Source organism: Tupaia chinensis, unplaced genomic scaffold (genome assembly GCF_000334495.1).
Source record: "Tupaia chinensis unplaced genomic scaffold, TupChi_1.0 Scaffold000221_1, whole genome shotgun sequence".
NCBI lineage: Eukaryota > Metazoa > Chordata > Mammalia > Scandentia > Tupaiidae > Tupaia > Tupaia belangeri.
Genome location: NW_006159696.1, coordinates 1,227,964 through 1,244,913, shown reverse-complemented (window position 1 = coordinate 1,244,913; position 16,950 = coordinate 1,227,964). Strand labels below are relative to the sequence as shown.

Here is a 16,950-nt window from a genome sequence, read left to right as displayed (position 1 = left end):
GGTGGTTGGGGAGGAACCAGGTGGAGCTGATGAGGCTCTCGGCGGGCCTCCTCCGAATCCGCTTTGCACCCACCCCGCCCAGGCAGCAGCACCTCCAACCTGGCCTGCTCCGACCCCCTCCCTTCCTCCTCTCCTACAGCAGATGAGCCTCCAAGACTGGCCACCTTTTGCACTTGTGGTCCTGAACCCCACAGGGCCTCCTGGGCCCTTAGAGAGTGAGTCCCTAAGACAAGCCGCAAGCACCTGGCTCACTTCCTGGGTGCCGCATGGTGGTGCTGGAACCAGGAGGTGCAGACGCCGCGTCCTGAGCCCTGCAGGAGCCTGGGAGGCAGGTGCAGTGCCCTTTGCATGTCTAAGGCTGTATCTGCTCAGGAGTCGACAGGGCTCCCCCTGCACTGGCTGTCCCCTCAGGCTCTCCTGGCCTGGGCTGGGCACCCTCCTGAAGCCCAGGGGTGGCGTGGGCAGAGGTGGCCCTGCCTGGCCTCCTCCTGCTCTTTGGCTCTGTGATCTGAGGCTAGCTCCCAAGGTTTTCCTGAACTGTGGGCTTTCACACTGGCTCTCTGGCTCCTCCGGTTGCATCTCCCACCATGGCTCCAGAGGGCGTCTTCTCCATGTCCCCTCCTTAGAGAGGCCGACCCAGGTCCCCTCAGAAGCAGCCTCAGTCTCTGGACTGCAGCTCCCTGTTGTCTCCTTCACCAGTGCCTCACTGTCTGAGCCCCCTCCACGCCGACGGCTGTGTCTTCTCCACTCACGGTCAGCGCAGGGGAGCAGACCCCGTCCGTCGTCCGCACACCTCCATAGTGCTGGGCTAGTGCACGGCCTACTGTGGGTGCAAACTAAATGCCCTGGGATTAATGTTTGTGTGAGCGGTTGGACCTGAAAGCATGCATGATTGTCGTGTGGTCCTGGAGGGTCTCTCAGGGCCTGCCCTGCAGCCGGAAAGCTCCCCAGCACTGCGCTTCACTCTCTGACTGTCTCCCTGGCCTGGGCGGGGGTGGGGGCAGAGAGCCTGATCCATTTTTATTCGTTTATCTAGCATCTTTGGGCATTTCTGGCTGCTCTGAGCTGAGCTTCAAAGGCAAGCAGGCCCCGGTGATTCCTGCAGGGATGGTGGTGGCCGCTTCCGCTTCCGCCAGCACGAGGAGGATGGAGTGGGGTGGTGGCTCTCGGGGGGCAGAAAGGGAAGGGTGGCTCGCAGGGGAGAGATTTGGCCCAAGGACACTGGGATCCTAGCTTGGGCACTTAGGGGATGCCATCTGGCTGCAGTGGGAGGATGGGCTTGAGAAAGAGACTGGCCTTCTCATCGTCCTCCGCGGAAGGAGCCAGGGGCTTCCTGCAGGTGCAGTGGGACACCTCTGTCCCTCTGGGGGTGCCGGGAGGCCCCTGGCTCACAGAGAGGAGGCCATTCAGCCCAGCCTGGCAGACCCCTCAGAGGGTAGAATTGCCCACAGAGGCCTGGTCAGAGGGCTGATGCTGCAGGGCCTCCCTCTGTGGCTGCCCTGGGTGGGGAAGGACAGGCCGACCGGCATGGGGTGGGCACCCACCATGTGCACCCGACATACATTCCTTCGCCATGTTCCCTCGTGCACCTCAACAGCTTAGGAGGCAGACGGTTAGTCCCAGCCAGCTGCGGGAGGAGTGAGACTGAAGGGCAAGCTTATTTCAGTGCCAAAGTGGTTTTTGAAATTCATGCATTTTCATGGTTCGCATTTTCCATGACCTTCCTGAAGACTCCTGTACAGTTTCCCTTCTTCGGCTGAGGGAATTGGTCCACATTTTCTGTGAAATCTTCGAGAGGCAAAGAGGTACTGGACCAAGATAGAACTGACAAAAATGCGAAGGGACTTGGACTTCCTAGCTCACTTCCCACTGAATGGTAGTGAGCCTCGAGGTCCGTGTCTGCGGCCGGCATCGCAGGGCAAAGCGGCGAGGTCCAGGGTCACGCCCCTGACACGTCCGACCCGAGGCTCTCTTGACACACCCACACTCCACGGGGAGCCTCAGTTAGACCCTGTGGTAGCTTGCCTTATCCCAAAATAGGATGACCTCAGATGAATTTTGTGCGTGCGTGTGTGAGAGAGATATTTTTGTTATAGGGCTTGTGCACTCTCCAGAGAGACAGAGACAGAGAGGCAGAAAGTGAAAAATCACAGTCCTCCCTGGGGCGATGGCCACACTGCAATACCTTCTCCTCCATTCTGTGTTCGGGATTTTGGGCACCCATGCACACACTACTCTTATATGAGCTTCAAGGTCTGGGACTCGAACCACTGTTGGCTATGTGGTAGTCCAGTGCCCTAAGCACTATGCCACCTGCTGGCCCCTCAGATGTAATTCTTACTGACCATGACCAGTTACCATTCACAAACAGAATGGGCATTGTGAGAAAAATTGAAGCTATAAAGAAACAAAACAAAATCTTCCCTTAACTCTACATTTTAAAATGGAGTTACTTTTGATAAAAATTGATGTAGATGCAAATTGCTTTTTGAATGGACGAAATCCAGGGACTTTTGGAGGCGACCCACAGCTCCTTAGTGTGGCAGTCCCTAATTATCACCACACTGGGTTCTCAGAGGCCCTGTGGGAGTCACAGCCTCTCTCTCCTTCCTTCCTGCCCCTCTGCATCGACTGAAGAGCAGACACTCGATCATGACTGCCCAGACTCTGCCACTGCTATAGTGAGAATGTGCCCTTCAAGATCCGTGTGTTCGAATCCTAGCCCAGGGAGATGGTATCGGGAGGTGAGGCCTCCAGGAGGTTGAGATTGGCGCCCTTATCCAGGATTCCTCAGTGTGCCGGCTCCCTGCTTCCACCGTGGGAGGGCGCGCTAGGAGGTGTGAGCCAGGCCTCCGCCAGACACTGAGGCTGCCGGCCCGTGATCTTGGACTTCCCAGCCTCCAGAACTGTGCGATCAGTTTCTGTTGCCTCTAAGCTGCCCCCTTATGCTATTTTGTTGTAGCAGTCCGAATGGCCAAGGCTGCACCTCTGTGAACTGGGCAAGGCTTGGCGGGCCATGTTGTCAAGGCACCTGCCATCGGCAAGGGTGCAATTTCCTCTGCAGCTCTAGGGTAAGAACTGCCACATTCCTCAAATGCTCTCTCTCTAGTTTTGTAGGCTCAGCACTCGGACCCTGTGGTTCTGCTAGGTTACATAGTGGCCACTATCAGATTCCCGCTGCCTCTCAAGTTCATGAAGAGCTGCGACACCCCTTACCTCCAGGATGTGTCCTCCTCTCGGACTCCCAAGGTCTCCCCGGGCCGTGCTGGCGGTCTTCACCTCTGTCCTCCACAGCTCTCTCTCCTCCACCCAGTCTGGGCCTCGAGGCCTCTGGTAGAGCTGCTGTCCACGGAAGCTGGAGCCGATGGGCAGAATGCCTTGGCCGCTCTCTCAGGATGGGAGGGAAGTTAGCTGCAGGAGCTGGAGACACGGCAGCGTGAATCTTAATCCTCTCAGCAGTTCAGATTTGTAAAATCACCCAAATGTGGAGTGAGGCTAAAACACGGCGTTCTAAATTCAGATCTACTTGAGCCAAGACTGGGTTTCCTTTATATTTTGAATCTTGGGACAAAATAAAACCATCACAAAACCAGGGTCCTAGGTTGGACCTCCTTGCCAAGTCCTAAGTCTGTAGGCCAGGGATCCGAGACTCAAATGACTAGGTTACTGAGAGTGAATGAAGCTTCCTAGACTGGGGAGCAGCAGCGGAGGGTGAGGGGTCTTGGCACCTGGTGCTCCTGTGTCCTTAGTGAAGGCTCCTCAGAGTCAGGACTTTATGTGAGAAAAGTTGTCAACTGACCATTTGTTTTTAGAGTGATTTAATTTTATTCATCATCATTATTATTATTTTAAAATTTTGCTACTGGGCATGTGTGTTTACCAGAGAGAGACAGAGAGAAAGGGAAAGTGGGATTTGAACCACGGTCAGCCATGTGGGAGTCCAGTGCTCCAACCACCGTGCCACCTACCGGCCTCCTGAATTGTTTTTCAAACACCGAGGATGGCTAAAAAGAGGTGGTGTGGAGTGTGGGGCAGAAGCCACCACCCGGTGTCCCAGGCAGGCAGTGCCCAGCGGCCCTCCTCCCACACCCCTCCATCCAGTTCTGGGAGCACAGGAGAGCCCTTCCTTAGCCTGAGCCTGAGCTGCCTCTCAAGTTCATGAAGAGCTGCGACACCCCTTACCTCCAGGATGTGTCCTCCTCTCGGACTCCCAAGGTCTCCCCGGGCCGTGCTGGCGGTCTTCACCTCTGTCCTCCACAGCTCTCTCTCCTCCACCCAGTCTGGGCCTCGAGGCCTCTGGTAGAGCTGCTGTCCACGGAAGCTGGAGCCGATGGGCAGAATGCCTTGGCCGCTCTCTCAGGATGGGAGGGAAGTTAGCTGCAGGAGCTGGAGACACGGCAGCGTGAATCTTAATCCTCTCAGCAGTTCAGATTTGTAAAATCACCCAAATGTGGAGTGAGGCTAAAACACGGCGTTCTAAATTCAGATCTACTTGAGCCAAGACTGGGTTTCCTTTATATTTTGAATCTTGGGACAAAATAAAACCATCACAAAACCAGGGTCCTAGGTTGGACCTCCTTGCCAAGTCCTAAGTCTGTAGGCCAGGGATCCGAGACTCAAATGACTAGGTTACTGAGAGTGAATGAAGCTTCCTAGACTGGGGAGCAGCAGCGGAGGGTGAGGGGTCTTGGCACCTGGTGCTCCTGTGTCCTTAGTGAAGGCTCCTCAGAGTCAGGACTTTATGTGAGAAAAGTTGTCAACTGACCATTTGTTTTTAGAGTGATTTAATTTTATTCATCATCATTATTATTATTTTAAAATTTTGCTACTGGGCATGTGTGTTTACCAGAGAGAGACAGAGAGAAAGGGAAAGTGGGATTTGAACCACGGTCAGCCATGTGGGAGTCCAGTGCTCCAACCACCGTGCCACCTACCGGCCTCCTGAATTGTTTTTCAAACACCGAGGATGGCTAAAAAGAGGTGGTGTGGAGTGTGGGGCAGAAGCCACCACCCGGTGTCCCAGGCAGGCAGTGCCCAGCGGCCCTCCTCCCACACCCCTCCATCCAGTTCTGGGAGCACAGGAGAGCCCTTCCTGAGCCTGAGCCTGAGCCAGGAAAGCGGCCCCAGCAGCCCCAGCCAATCCTGAGCACCATTCCCTTGGCCTGTGATGGCGCCACCTGGAGGCAGCAGGCTGCCTCTGCAGACTGCTTCTATGCAGTGCGTTCTCATCACTGCTGGCTGCTTAATTTTGTTTTAGAAGTCATGTGGTAGGCATAAAGATCTCCTAGCAAGATGAGAATCTCATAGGATTACCCTTTTATTTAGAAAATAAGTCATTCTTCAGCATGTTTTGCTTTGTGAGCCTTCCTAGGAGGTAAGAGTTTTCAGAAACCAATTTTGAATTGAATGGGAGTGGGTAGTTGGCTCCTACAGGGAGAAGGGGGTTCTTTACCTTTAACCCTTTCTTCCTCCTCCATCTAGGTCTTTCTCAGGGCAAAGGCGGGACACTCCCTTGCCATTCTAAGATGCTTGGATTAGAGGCTATTTTCAGAGTCTCTGCTGTGGTCAGTAAAGCAGAGAGGCGGTCCTTGGGCCAGGAGTGGCTAAACCCCAGAGTACCAGGAAGCAGGAGGCGGTGCCCTCCAGGGGACCTCGACCACTTTCCTGGCAGGGTTTTTCTTCCCGGGTCAGCTGGAACCTTGCTGTGCGGTGGACCCCGGGCCCTCGCTGAGCTGACCGGCCGCTGAGTCCTGGGGCTGGGCTGCTGGAGCACAGGGGCAGGGCCGGGGGAGGAGGAGGGTGAGTGGGACGGGAGCCGGGAGCAGGGCTGGGGTCCTCCCCTCCAGTGCTCCAGCCTGGCCTGAAGAGGGGGCCCCTGCATATTCCTTTCCAGACTGAGCAGGTCACTGAGGGATTGGGCCATGGCTCCAGCAGAAGGGGAAGGCCGCCCTCTCACTCCCCCTACAGAGACGGAAGGCGAGGCTTGTCTGGTGGAGAGCACTGGGACAGGCTGGTGCCGCTGCCGGAGACACGGCAGCGTGAATCTTAATCCTCTCAGCAGTTCAGATTTGTAAAATCACCCAAATGTGGAGTGAGGCTAAAACACGGCGTTCTAAATTCAGATCTACTTGAGCCAAGACTGGGTTTCCTTTATATTTTGAATCTTGGGACAAAATAAAACCATCACAAAACCAGGGTCCTAGGTTGGACCTCCTTGCCAAGTCCTAAGTCTGTAGGCCAGGGATCCGAGACTCAAATGACTAGGTTACTGAGAGTGAATGAAGCTTCCTAGACTGGGGAGCAGCAGCGGAGGGTGAGGGGTCTTGGCACCTGGTGCTCCTGTGTCCTTAGTGAAGGCTCCTCAGAGTCAGGACTTTATGTGAGAAAAGTTGTCAACTGACCATTTGTTTTTAGAGTGATTTAATTTTATTCATCATCATTATTATTATTTTAAAATTTTGCTACTGGGCATGTGTGTTTACCAGAGAGAGACAGAGAGAAAGGGAAAGTGGGATTTGAACCACGGTCAGCCATGTGGGAGTCCAGTGCTCCAACCACCGTGCCACCTACCGGCCTCCTGAATTGTTTTTCAAACACCGAGGATGGCTAAAAAGAGGTGGTGTGGAGTGTGGGGCAGAAGCCACCACCCGGTGTCCCAGGCAGGCAGGGCCCAGCGGCCCTCCTCCCACACCCCTCCATCCAGTTCTGGGAGCACAGGAGAGCCCTTCCTGAGCCTGAGCCTGAGCCAGGAAAGCGGCCCCAGCAGCCCCAGCCAATCCTGAGCACCATTCCCTTGGCCTGTGATGGCGCCACCTGGAGGCAGCAGGCTGCCTCTGCAGACTGCTTCTATGCAGTGCGTTCTCATCACTGCTGGCTGCTTAATTTTGTTTTAGAAGTCATGTGGTAGGCATAAAGATCTCCTAGCAAGATGAGAATCTCATAGGATTACCCTTTTATTTAGAAAATAAGTCATTCTTCAGCATGTTTTGCTTTGTGAGCCTTCCTAGGAGGTAAGAGTTTTCAGAAACCAATTTTGAATTGAATGGGAGTGGGTAGTTGGCTCCTACAGGGAGAAGGGGGTTCTTTACCTTTAACCCTTTCTTCCTCCTCCATCTAGGTCTTTCTCAGGGCAAAGGCGGGACACTCCCTTGCCATTCTAAGATGCTTGGATTAGAGGCTATTTTCAGAGTCTCTGCTGTGGTCAGTAAAGCAGAGAGGCGGGCCCTGGGCCCGGGGGGGGTAAAACCCCACGCAGCACGGAAGTTGAACATATATATTTTGCCTTATAGAATTTAGAACTCAACAGTAAGCACTCTGATGGTTCCATTAGAGTAAGTCTTAGAAAACTGGAAGCTTTCTGTCTATCTAAATACCCTAGATTAAGTGAAGAATGGGAATAGTCTGGAGAAGTTAACTTATAGACAATACGTCTCAGGAAAAAAAAAAAAAGTTGATATACCTAGCATTCCATTCACTTCTAAGAATTTACAAGAAAACTTTGATTATCTTTTCTGTTTTTTTTGTTTTGTTTTGTTTTGTTTTATTTTTAGAGGTTTTTGCTATAGGGTGCGTGCACTCACCAGAAAGACAGAGAAACAAAGTGAGAAATCAACCCCTGGGGGGATGACCACACCACAATCCCTTCTCCTCCATTCCGCCGTCAGTCCCTGGCCAGGGAGCAGGGTCTGTGCCACCCTCACCCCGCTGCTTGTGGTGCGTCTGCTGGTGCCTGTCGGGCACCTCTGCTTCACCACCTGCCTGTGACCGACCTGGCCCCCAGGGGCTCCCCCTCACAGGAGGGGCAGAGGGGCAGCCGGGCGTGGGCCTGGCACACTCTGGGTGCCCTCTTCACCTAACAGCCTCGTGGCTTTCCTGCCCAGAGTGGTCTGGACTTCAAGAACAGTGGAAAGCCCCTAGGGCTGTCCCACCCTGGCTTTGAGTCCCCTCCAGGGCCTTTAGAATCCATTTGTCACGCATGCTGTCACAGAGCGACCAGCTGGACTGCTAGGGTGCTCCGACACCTGGATGCCAGGTCAGAGCAGCTGTGCCTGCCCTTCGTGATTGGTCCCTGTCACCTACCTCTCCGCCACATCTGCAGGACGGACAGAAACCCACCGTGTCATGTGACGATGCCCTTCCAGTGCAGACGAGCCCCCGCCTGGGGCACAGAGATGGGCAGGAGGCTTCGACGGGGACTTGGGCACCAGCTGGGACCCCAAGACAAGGGAGAGGGTGGCAGGCGGGGCCTAGAGCAGAGTGCTCTGAACTGGATGTTAACCGAGGGTCCTGGTGACGTGAGGACTGGGTGAGGAGCATAGGGCAGCGACAAGTGAGTTTAGGGGTCTGAGGAAGGGACGGGCGTGTGCATGATGGTGCTGGGGTCAGGCGGGGGGACAAAGTGGGGCTGATCAGGTCAGACTGGGGCACGGAAGGCTTGGGGGCCTGGGGCCAGGGGCCGTCGAGCAGAGGCTACCAGGCCATCAGGGTCTATCCCCAGGAGAGAGGTCTGGTGGGGCTTATTCTTCCCATTCTGTCCATTCTCCTGCCACCAAGCAGGTCAGTACAAGAAGGCTTGCATCTATGCAGGTCGGCCCTTCACACTGTTAGCGGACCAGGCTTCAGGCCAGATCCAGAGCCTCCTCGCAGTGTCCTGGGTACAGCAGGGTCTTTGCAGCCGGAGAGGCCTAAGTCCACATCTCAGCTGCCCGAGAACCAGCTGCCGCTTGCCCAGCCCCGGGCTGTGTTGTTGCTTGTGAGAACACCAAGGCTCCGGCTGCAGGGAGCTTGGGCTGCACCCCGTCTCAGATGGGCAAGCCGGGCACCTGGCTGCACAGGGCAGGGGGAGCTGCTCAGCGGGCCCAGGCCCAGGCCCAGGCCGGTGGCAGCCGTCTCTGGAGGACGCTGTGGGTGGACTGCTGTCACGCCTGCACACAGGGCACCTGGCGGACAGCTGCTGCCCAGATTCCCTGGCCTCTTGCTCCAGATTAAACACCTGGCACAGGAGCCTCTGCTAGGCCAGGACGGAGCCGTTCGCACATACCCTGCCGGCAGGGGCTGGGTAAGTGTGCTTTGGGGTGCCCGGCGTTGCGGTGGGGAAATGAGCTGGCGCTAGCTGAGCCTGAGTAGACGCCTTAGCTCTTCACAGCCCAAATGTAGCAGCACTCTCCCGCTGAGCCGAGGAGAAAGCTAAACCAGGCACGGAAGTAAATGGCCCAGAACCGCACAGCTGGGAGTGGCCGGGCTGGTCTCAGCAGGGCAGACGGGCCCAGAATCCCAGAACATCCATGTCCACAGGCCCACGTGGGGAGTGGTTCTCTGAGTGTCCACAGGGGTGCAAATGCAGGGCCCTGAGGAGGGGAGCGCCCACGGTTCTGGGCGTGCGGGCTTGGGGACCCGCTGAGCTTGTCTGGGTCTCAGCCAACCCCTGTGCAGAGGTGACAATGGTTGCTCACGCAGTCTGACGCTCGGGAGAGAGAACACGAGCGCTGCCACTCCCCGGCCCCTCTCCAGGTCCTTAGTGGCCTGCTGATCCACAGCCCCTTAGCTAAAACCAGGCCTCCATACGTGGCAGCGATGCAAATCAAGGCACTCCGGAGGGCGCGGCTGTGTGATTGAATTACCCTGTTTATTATGCTTTGGAATAATATCTGCTGCATGTGTACATAGCCGTATGTGCTCATTATGAGGATTTATGAAAAAGAGCAAACTAGAAAGAAAAAAATTAAAACTATCACCCCAAATTCTACCGCCTAGAAGGAACCATTGTTGGAACTTAGGGGACCATCATATACAGTGAATACATACGGAAGAGAAAGCGGGGAGGTGGGGGGAACCCTAGGTACAAGCTGTGGGCCGGGTGCTCCGCTGCCTGGAGGTGGCAGGTCTAGTGACAGGAGGGGAGGGAGGCTCTCATTACCGTCACTGCCACCACAATGCAGCCCCACACGTGTCCTACTTGAATGCAGTGGGAGTTAAACTGCAGTGGAATGTCACCTTTGACAGGGCAGTTCAGGAGGGCTGGTTTGGGGGACCCCGTGGGAAGCCCAGAATCACTCGTGGGTGGCTCAGTGCCTGCTCAGATCCCTCAGCTCCCTGGGCAGTTGCCTTTGGGAAGTTCTGCTGGCCCAGCTGGATGGGGATTCAAGGCAGCTGCAGCCGGAACTGCAGATCCGTCCGGATCAGGTGGGCGCTTTACTATCCCTGTCCCCCAGCCCCAGACTGGGGCTCTCCTCCCACTCCCAGCCTAACCAGCCCCAGGATTCGGGCAGGGCCTTACTTGTGTCTCACTTTTGGGTTCCTGACTGCTCCAGTGCAGCAGGGCAACCCAGCTTCCTGCCTCCTCCCTGGGCTTACTCGGTCTGTGTCTCAGGCCGCACGTGGAGCATGATGTGGACTTGCTTCCGTGGGAGCACTCACATGTTTACTGAGCGTCTTACACCTGCATTAGGTGGCCCTCTGGGCATCAGGCCACGGGGAGCCTGGAGGAGCGGGATGGCCCTGCCCTGGGGGCTGCACAGCCTGGGGAGGAGACAAGTGGGGAGAGGTGCCCTGGGGGTGGGTGCTGGGCGTGGGCCTGACTCTGCCTGCACCATCCCACACAGGAGCCATGAGCACCGCACATGCGAAGATGTGTCACAGTGCTAACTGCACGCTGGGTCTCAGACTGCACAGGAGCACCTCATCCACAATAATTGGGGGTGTTGCAGTGACACTACTGCGGCCAGGGGGTGCGTTATACCATAAGGCTATACTGCCTGTTTGTTTTTGCTTTCTGAAAGGTGAGTCTCCCAGGCCCAGCCATAGCGGAGATGCCGGGAGCCTTGTGGAAGATGGGGCCCGTTTCTGGTCCCCCTTCACACAGGTGCACAGCACACCTGTGAACTGGACTAGCTGGCAAGGAGAATGTGGCCCTGTTGAGTGTGCTTGTCTTTCTCGATCTCTCTCCCATGAAAGAAAAAGAGAAGAAACTTAAACTAAAATGTGGCTATTGGGCCAGCGGGTGGTGTGGTGGGTAAGGCGCTGGATCCCGCATGGCCAACTGTGGTTCAAGTTCTGGACCTGGTGGCTTGAAAGTCGTGCCAGGTGCATGTGTGCATGCTCGAAATCCCATGAGGAGAATGGAGGAGAAGGGCTTGCAGTGTGGCTTCCCCCACTTGGGGTGGGGTGATTTCTCACTTTCCCTCTCTCCGTCTCTGGCAAGTGCACATGCACAATGCAAACCCCTAAAAAAAAAAGTGACTACCAGAGAAGGGACAAATGTGTCTGGCATCGTGGTTCATGTCATTCCATTGGATGGGGTGCTCTGAGGTGGCAGCATGAGGACTAGGGGTTGGCGATTAGGAAGCAAGGGGACGGGGACAGAGCTGGGCCACAGCTCCCCACATAACTACTCCAGGGGACTGCCTTCGAGGGGTGAGTGCCTGTGTCCGGGGCCCAACAAGGAGGCTCTATGTGGTGGACGGGTGAGCGCCAGGGGCACCTCCGGGCTGAGCCTCAGTGGAGCTCAGCAGGCCCCTGTGCTGCCCCTGGGGGTCTCAGGCAGGGCCACGTGCAGGAGCCCCCTTGGCCTGTGGCCCCGAGGTCCTGCTCAGCCTGGGGCTTGGCCCGCGGACACCCCCCAAGAGGCCTCGCAGGCCTGGGCTCTGCCAGCCTGGGCTCCGCCGCGCCCTCCGCAGGGTGTGCTGGAGCGTCTCCTTGGCTCTGGAGAGGGCCGCTTCTGCGGGGACAAGCACATGGGGCACCACACCCACCCCTTCCCAGGAGGTGCCATCAGCGGCCCCCACGGAGCGGGCTGTGGGGATGGTGAGGTAGAGGTGGGTGTCATCCACGTGATAGGTCTGCGGTGGCTGGCAGCCCCCACTGGTCACCTCCCCAATGACCAGGGCCCGGCCTAGCCTCTTCATGATGTAGGTGAACTCCTCCGCGGCGCCGGCCGTCACCCCGCTGGTCAGAATGGCCACGCTCTTCTGGGAGCCGTACCTTTCACCTGGAATAGAGAAGGCCCCTCAGGAGGGGCGCCAGGCCAGGGCCCTGGGCACCGTCTGGGCCTGCGGGAAGGAGGGCCCGGGCTCGGCTCCAGCCTTCAGTGCGTGTGAGCTGCTCGCCGTGGCTGAGCCCACACTCACCTGGAAAATGGGGACGCCGACATGTGTTCCCCGAGCAGTTAGGGCTCGAGGCTTCCCCAGGCGGCTTCTTTTATGGCCAAGTGAGGTGCTGTCTCTCTGTGAGAACCAGAACGCCTCCCCACCCCACCCCTAGGGGGCCTACTTTGTGCCTCGAGGTCGGCCCTTCAGGACACGCCGCCCACTGCAAATGGACGTGATCCGCACCGTCAATCGATGTTTCTAGCACCCACGTTAAACAGGTGAGAAGACACAGGCCAGATTCCCGTTAGCAGCTGACTTAGCCCAGTAGATTCAAAACAAGTTCATTTCAAAACGTGATCAAAGGGAGTGAAGGGCGGGGTATTTCATTTTCCTGTTTTCCTTACGTGGCTCCGTGTCTGTGCACGCTTTCCAAGGATGAGGCATCTCAGCTGACAGCCACGCCTCATGCTCCGTGGCCAGATCCCTCGCTGGCCCTCACCGTTCTAGGGCCCCTTGAGCTGCAGATCTGAGCCTACGTCTGACTCCGGGTCCTGTGTGTGACTTTAGAACCCCCGGATCTGAGTCTTAGGTATATGCGGTGCTGTCTCTGGAGGTATGCTGTGGGCCGCCGCAAGATGGCTGTGTAACAGGAGGCACAGACGGAGGACGGTGGGCGCTGGCTGGGGCCTGGCACAGCCCAGTTACCCCCGGCTCCCTTAATGAGATAAGTGCAGGTCCCTGGCTTTGCACTGGGCAGGGAGATGGAGTGGGGCCATCCACCAAGAACAGGGCTTTGAGAGTCCTGGTTCTGTAAGGCCAGCGCCATGCACACTCTCCAGGCAGGGGTGCTGAGCTGCTGAGAGTTTGAGGAAGCGTGTACTGGAAGTGCCCACTGGGCTCAGCCATGGGCTGCAGGGTGGGGTCCTTTTATTTCTGCATTTTTCCTGTAGGCTGGTGGCTACACATGTGAATGGGGCATTTTGGCATTGAACTAACATCCACTAGCTACACATGTGAGTGGGGCATTTTGGCATTGAACTAACATCCACGTTTCAGCTCTCACCTATTAGCTGAGGGCCTCTAGAGAAGCCATTCTACCTGTCTGACTCCCATTTTTCCCCTCTAGAAAGTGGGCACAGGGATTTGTGTTCTGCAGAGTAAGACAGGTACACGGAGTGCATGGACCAGGCACTGTTAGTCTTACCTCAACTCTGCTGTCTTTCCCCAATTTCTCAGGGACTTCTGGGGCGGGAACGGGAAGGGGAAGGCTCTGCCCCATACCTACAAGCCGGGCGTGGGTCCAGAGCTCACTGACGGAGTCGTTGGGACGGCTGTAGATCTTGTCCAGCAGAACCGGAGGGCTTTCATCAAAGAAATAGGAGCACAGGGCAGCGATGGAGGAGGTGGGGCCGCCGATGTTGAACCTGAGGAGTCAAAGCAGGGCCCCTGAGAGGATGCTCACAGCTGGGGCACCCAGGCCTCTATCCAGAAGGCCGGGATTCATGCCCGATGGAGGCTTCTACTTCCAAAGCCCTCCTCCTCCAGATCTTATGGGTCAGCATTACCAGGGCATTTCCCAGAGGTCTAGCCTCTTGAGAATGAGAGGTTCTTTGGCCAAATATGTTTAGAAAATCCCAAATACTGGTACCAGCAGATGGCATAACGGTTACACTGCAGGACACCCACGCATCTTCTCCTCCACCCTTGAATCTAAAGACCAGGCAGGTTTGGGATAGTTCTCATATGGAATGTGTCCACACTGGGCTCACTGGAGGAGCTTAAAAACTGCCAGTGCTGAGGCCACCCCAGCACACTGAGTCAGAGCGTGGGGCTGGTTGGCTGGAGCCCTTGCAGGCTGGCAGCCCAACCCCGCTCAGCTCCTCTGCTGGGCCACAGGGTCCTTTTCCCTGTGCGGCCCACAGCATGTGCTGCAGTGGCCTGGACGGGGCCAAGACCTGGCCACTGACCTCATGTCGATGATCATGGCATCTGTGTGCACGATCTTCTTCCAGATGTGCTCCACCAGCAGCTCGGAGACCTGGGTTAGCAGCTCGCAGTCCCCGAACATGTCGAACCTCAGGTAGCCGATGTTGCCCTCCAGCACGTTGGTGTGGAAGGAAAACTTGATCAGGTCTTCAAAGACGTCAGGGGACGGAATCTGCAAGGGAGGGCGGCCCTGCGTGGTGTCAGGGGAGCCCAGGCATGTGGCACCACAGACCTCTCTGTCAGAGCTGTGGCGGTCTGCAATATGCACCAACGTCTCTGAAGGAGGGACGGATGCCAGGGCACTTCTCGAGGGCTGTCTAGGGGTTCCCTGATGGGCAACCCCCAGTCTGCTAACTTCATGCCTGATGTTAAGAGCCGAAAGGCTCGTGGCCTCCTCTCTGCCTCCTCTGGCTTTCCCGAACACACCTTAATGTCTCCAATTTCATTTTCCGCCCCTCTACTGGGGTGGGAGGGAAGGCATTCGCTACCTCTCCCGGGGCCTGGCTCTGAGTGAAGACATGGGCGGCCCTTATCTCCCTCACAGTCACCCTAAGGCAGACACCTTTATCCCTGTCTTCCATGAGAAATGGAAGCACAGAGAAATGAAGTAATTTGCCCTAGGTCACACAGCCAATAAATGGAACTAGAATCCGAATCCAAATCTGACTCCAAACCATGAACCCTGACTGCCCTGGAAAGGAACAAGAAGGCAATTTGGAAACTGAGGACCCTGTGAGCCCAGCATGGCTGTACCTCCTCTTCTCTCTCCAAGGCTGCTGGAAAACAGTGGGCTCCATGAGCCAGACTGAGGGCAGGGGCCAGCAGGGAAGCCGGTGTGGACGGTAGCACCGTCCGGCAGTCCCTGCAAATCCTCTCTAGCTATAAGCTGCTTTCCTTTGCACCCCTCTAGCCTCAGTCTCCCTTCATGTGAGACGGGGCGAACAGTTCTGGAGCAAATGCTTTTGGTGCTCAGGCCCCTCTGATTCCAGCTACCCTGCCCCGCTGACAGGCCCTGGTCCATCAGCCCTGAGCAGTCTCTGTAGCCACCTGCTGGGATGGTCCTGCTCGGGGAGCCTGGGCTTGCGGGTCCTCTGCTACTTTGACGTGCCTCTTAGCTGGTGGACAGCCACTCTATGAATCCTGAGGCACCCTCAGTCACTAGTCTGGAGACCTTCCTTCACCAACCCGGCAGCCATGCTCGACCTAATTTCACATGCTTAGAGTCCCCAGAGCTTCATTGCTGGCTTCCAGATATGTGCCCATAACACGATATTGAACTGGCAGAATGGGTCTTGAATCTGACTTCCCATCAAGCTGGGCCTGGGACCAGACTGGGTGCTGCCACACACAGCTCCCTCAGGACACAGTGGGAGAGGAGTGGGTGGGCAGTGGACGCCTGACCAAGGCAGTCTTCTGGGCTTGGCCCTAGTGCCCGACCACTCTGGGGTCTGTATCCAGGCTCCATGCATTAGCCCAGAGGCAACTGTGAGTGGAGCCTCCTGTTCCTGCTGTGTGTGTCTCCAGCCCCGCCTCCTGGCTCATCCCCACACACTGCACAGCCCTGAGACTTGCAGGCATGGGCGTTAGCACCTACTCCACATTTCCAAAGGAGAAAGTTGCAACATGGACCCGCAGGGGCCTCATTGGCTTCTTTCCCCAACATTGACTGTGAAACCCCTGCAGACACCGCTACCCATCCAGCCCAGACTGAATTGCCTTCATCCCAGAGGATTTCAAACTAGTTCCTGTAAGTGCTAATGTCCTACTAAGGTAGGCAAAGGGTCTCACGGGTGCAGAGAGTTGATGAGGGTAAAGAGAAGGCAAAAACTTGACTAGTGACATCTTAAAGATTAGAACCAACCAAAAAGCTACCACCTTGTAGCATGGAGAGAACCCTGAACATGCAGACAACTGGTCAACCTGTCTTGGGACTGGACTCAACCAAGCGTCTCTGTGGCTCACCTGCATGGGCACGATTCCAGGAATGCGGTCCTTAGCATCCTCAGGGATGTGTGCTGTTTTCAGATGTGGGTCCCCAGACAGCATCTGCAGGTCAGCACCCAGCATCTCAGCCAGGGCCCCTTCCGAGGTCACCCTTGCATAGCGACTTTGCAGACGGCTCAGCTTGGCAGCCATCTTGGCTCCTAGCTCAGGCGAGGCATAGTTATCTGCTACCAGCTTCCCGGCTGTCTGCAGCACGGTGGGCACCTTGGCACGCAGGGCCACTATGTCTTGGGCTGTGGAGAGCGCCTCGCTCATGGGCACAACGATGTCAGGCTCTACCCCAGCCAGGTCCCAGGCCTCACCTGTGGTAGTGCTCAGAGCCATCTGCGTGGGCATGGAGGCGTAGAGGGGGCTACTGCCCACCTGGTAGATGCCCACAGAGAGGGCCCCTCCGGCTGTGGGCTCTCCGATGACAGTGGCCCGCTGCAGGTCCTGCATGGTGTGAGCAAAAGCCTCTGCTGCAGAGCCGCTGGTGTGGCTGGTCAGGACGTAGAGGTCCTTGTGGACACCGTAGCGCTGGCCGGCCAGCTGCGGCAGGGTCCACACCTCTGTGATCTTTGAGGTAGCCCGGTCAAAGATGGAGTAGAGGTGCTGGCGAGGCTCTGCCTCAAAGAAGTAGGAACAGAGCAGCGGCACGGCTGTGGAGTAGCTGCCGGGGTTGTAGCGCAGGTCCACGATCAGGGCGGCCGTGTCCACCAGCTTCTGCCACACCAGCTGCAGCAGCTGCGGCCCGATGGCCTTCACCGTCTCGAGCTCAGCCATGGCGTCAAAGCGCAGGTAGCCCAGCTGGCCGGGCAGCACCTCTGTCTTGAACAGGGCCTCGATGAGGTAGGAGAGCTCTTCTGGAGAGGGGATGGCGGGGGGGGGGGGGGGG

The 16,950-nt window shown here is 56.8% G+C and overlaps 1 protein-coding gene across 1 annotated transcript in view; it reads right to left on the bottom strand.

The window, feature by feature from the left end:
• Positions 1–1,242: 1,242 nt before the first annotated feature.
• The window catches only part of RBP3 (retinol binding protein 3), a 19,186-nt gene continuing 3,478 nt past the window's right edge, over positions 1,243–16,950 (bottom strand). Inside the window, exons 2-10 of the mRNA XM_006147760.1 lie at positions 16,035–16,950; positions 14,054–14,244; positions 13,368–13,510; positions 11,651–11,986; positions 8,080–8,092; positions 5,620–5,764; positions 4,183–4,353; positions 3,217–3,387; positions 1,243–1,383 (exon numbers count right to left, since the gene is read on the bottom strand). Coding sequence (XP_006147822.1) covers positions 1,243–1,383; positions 3,217–3,387; positions 4,183–4,353; positions 5,620–5,764; positions 8,080–8,092; positions 11,651–11,986; positions 13,368–13,510; positions 14,054–14,244; positions 16,035–16,950 — 2,227 coding nt within the window. The remainder of the gene's footprint in view (positions 1,384–3,216; positions 3,388–4,182; positions 4,354–5,619; positions 5,765–8,079; positions 8,093–11,650; positions 11,987–13,367; positions 13,511–14,053; positions 14,245–16,034) is intronic.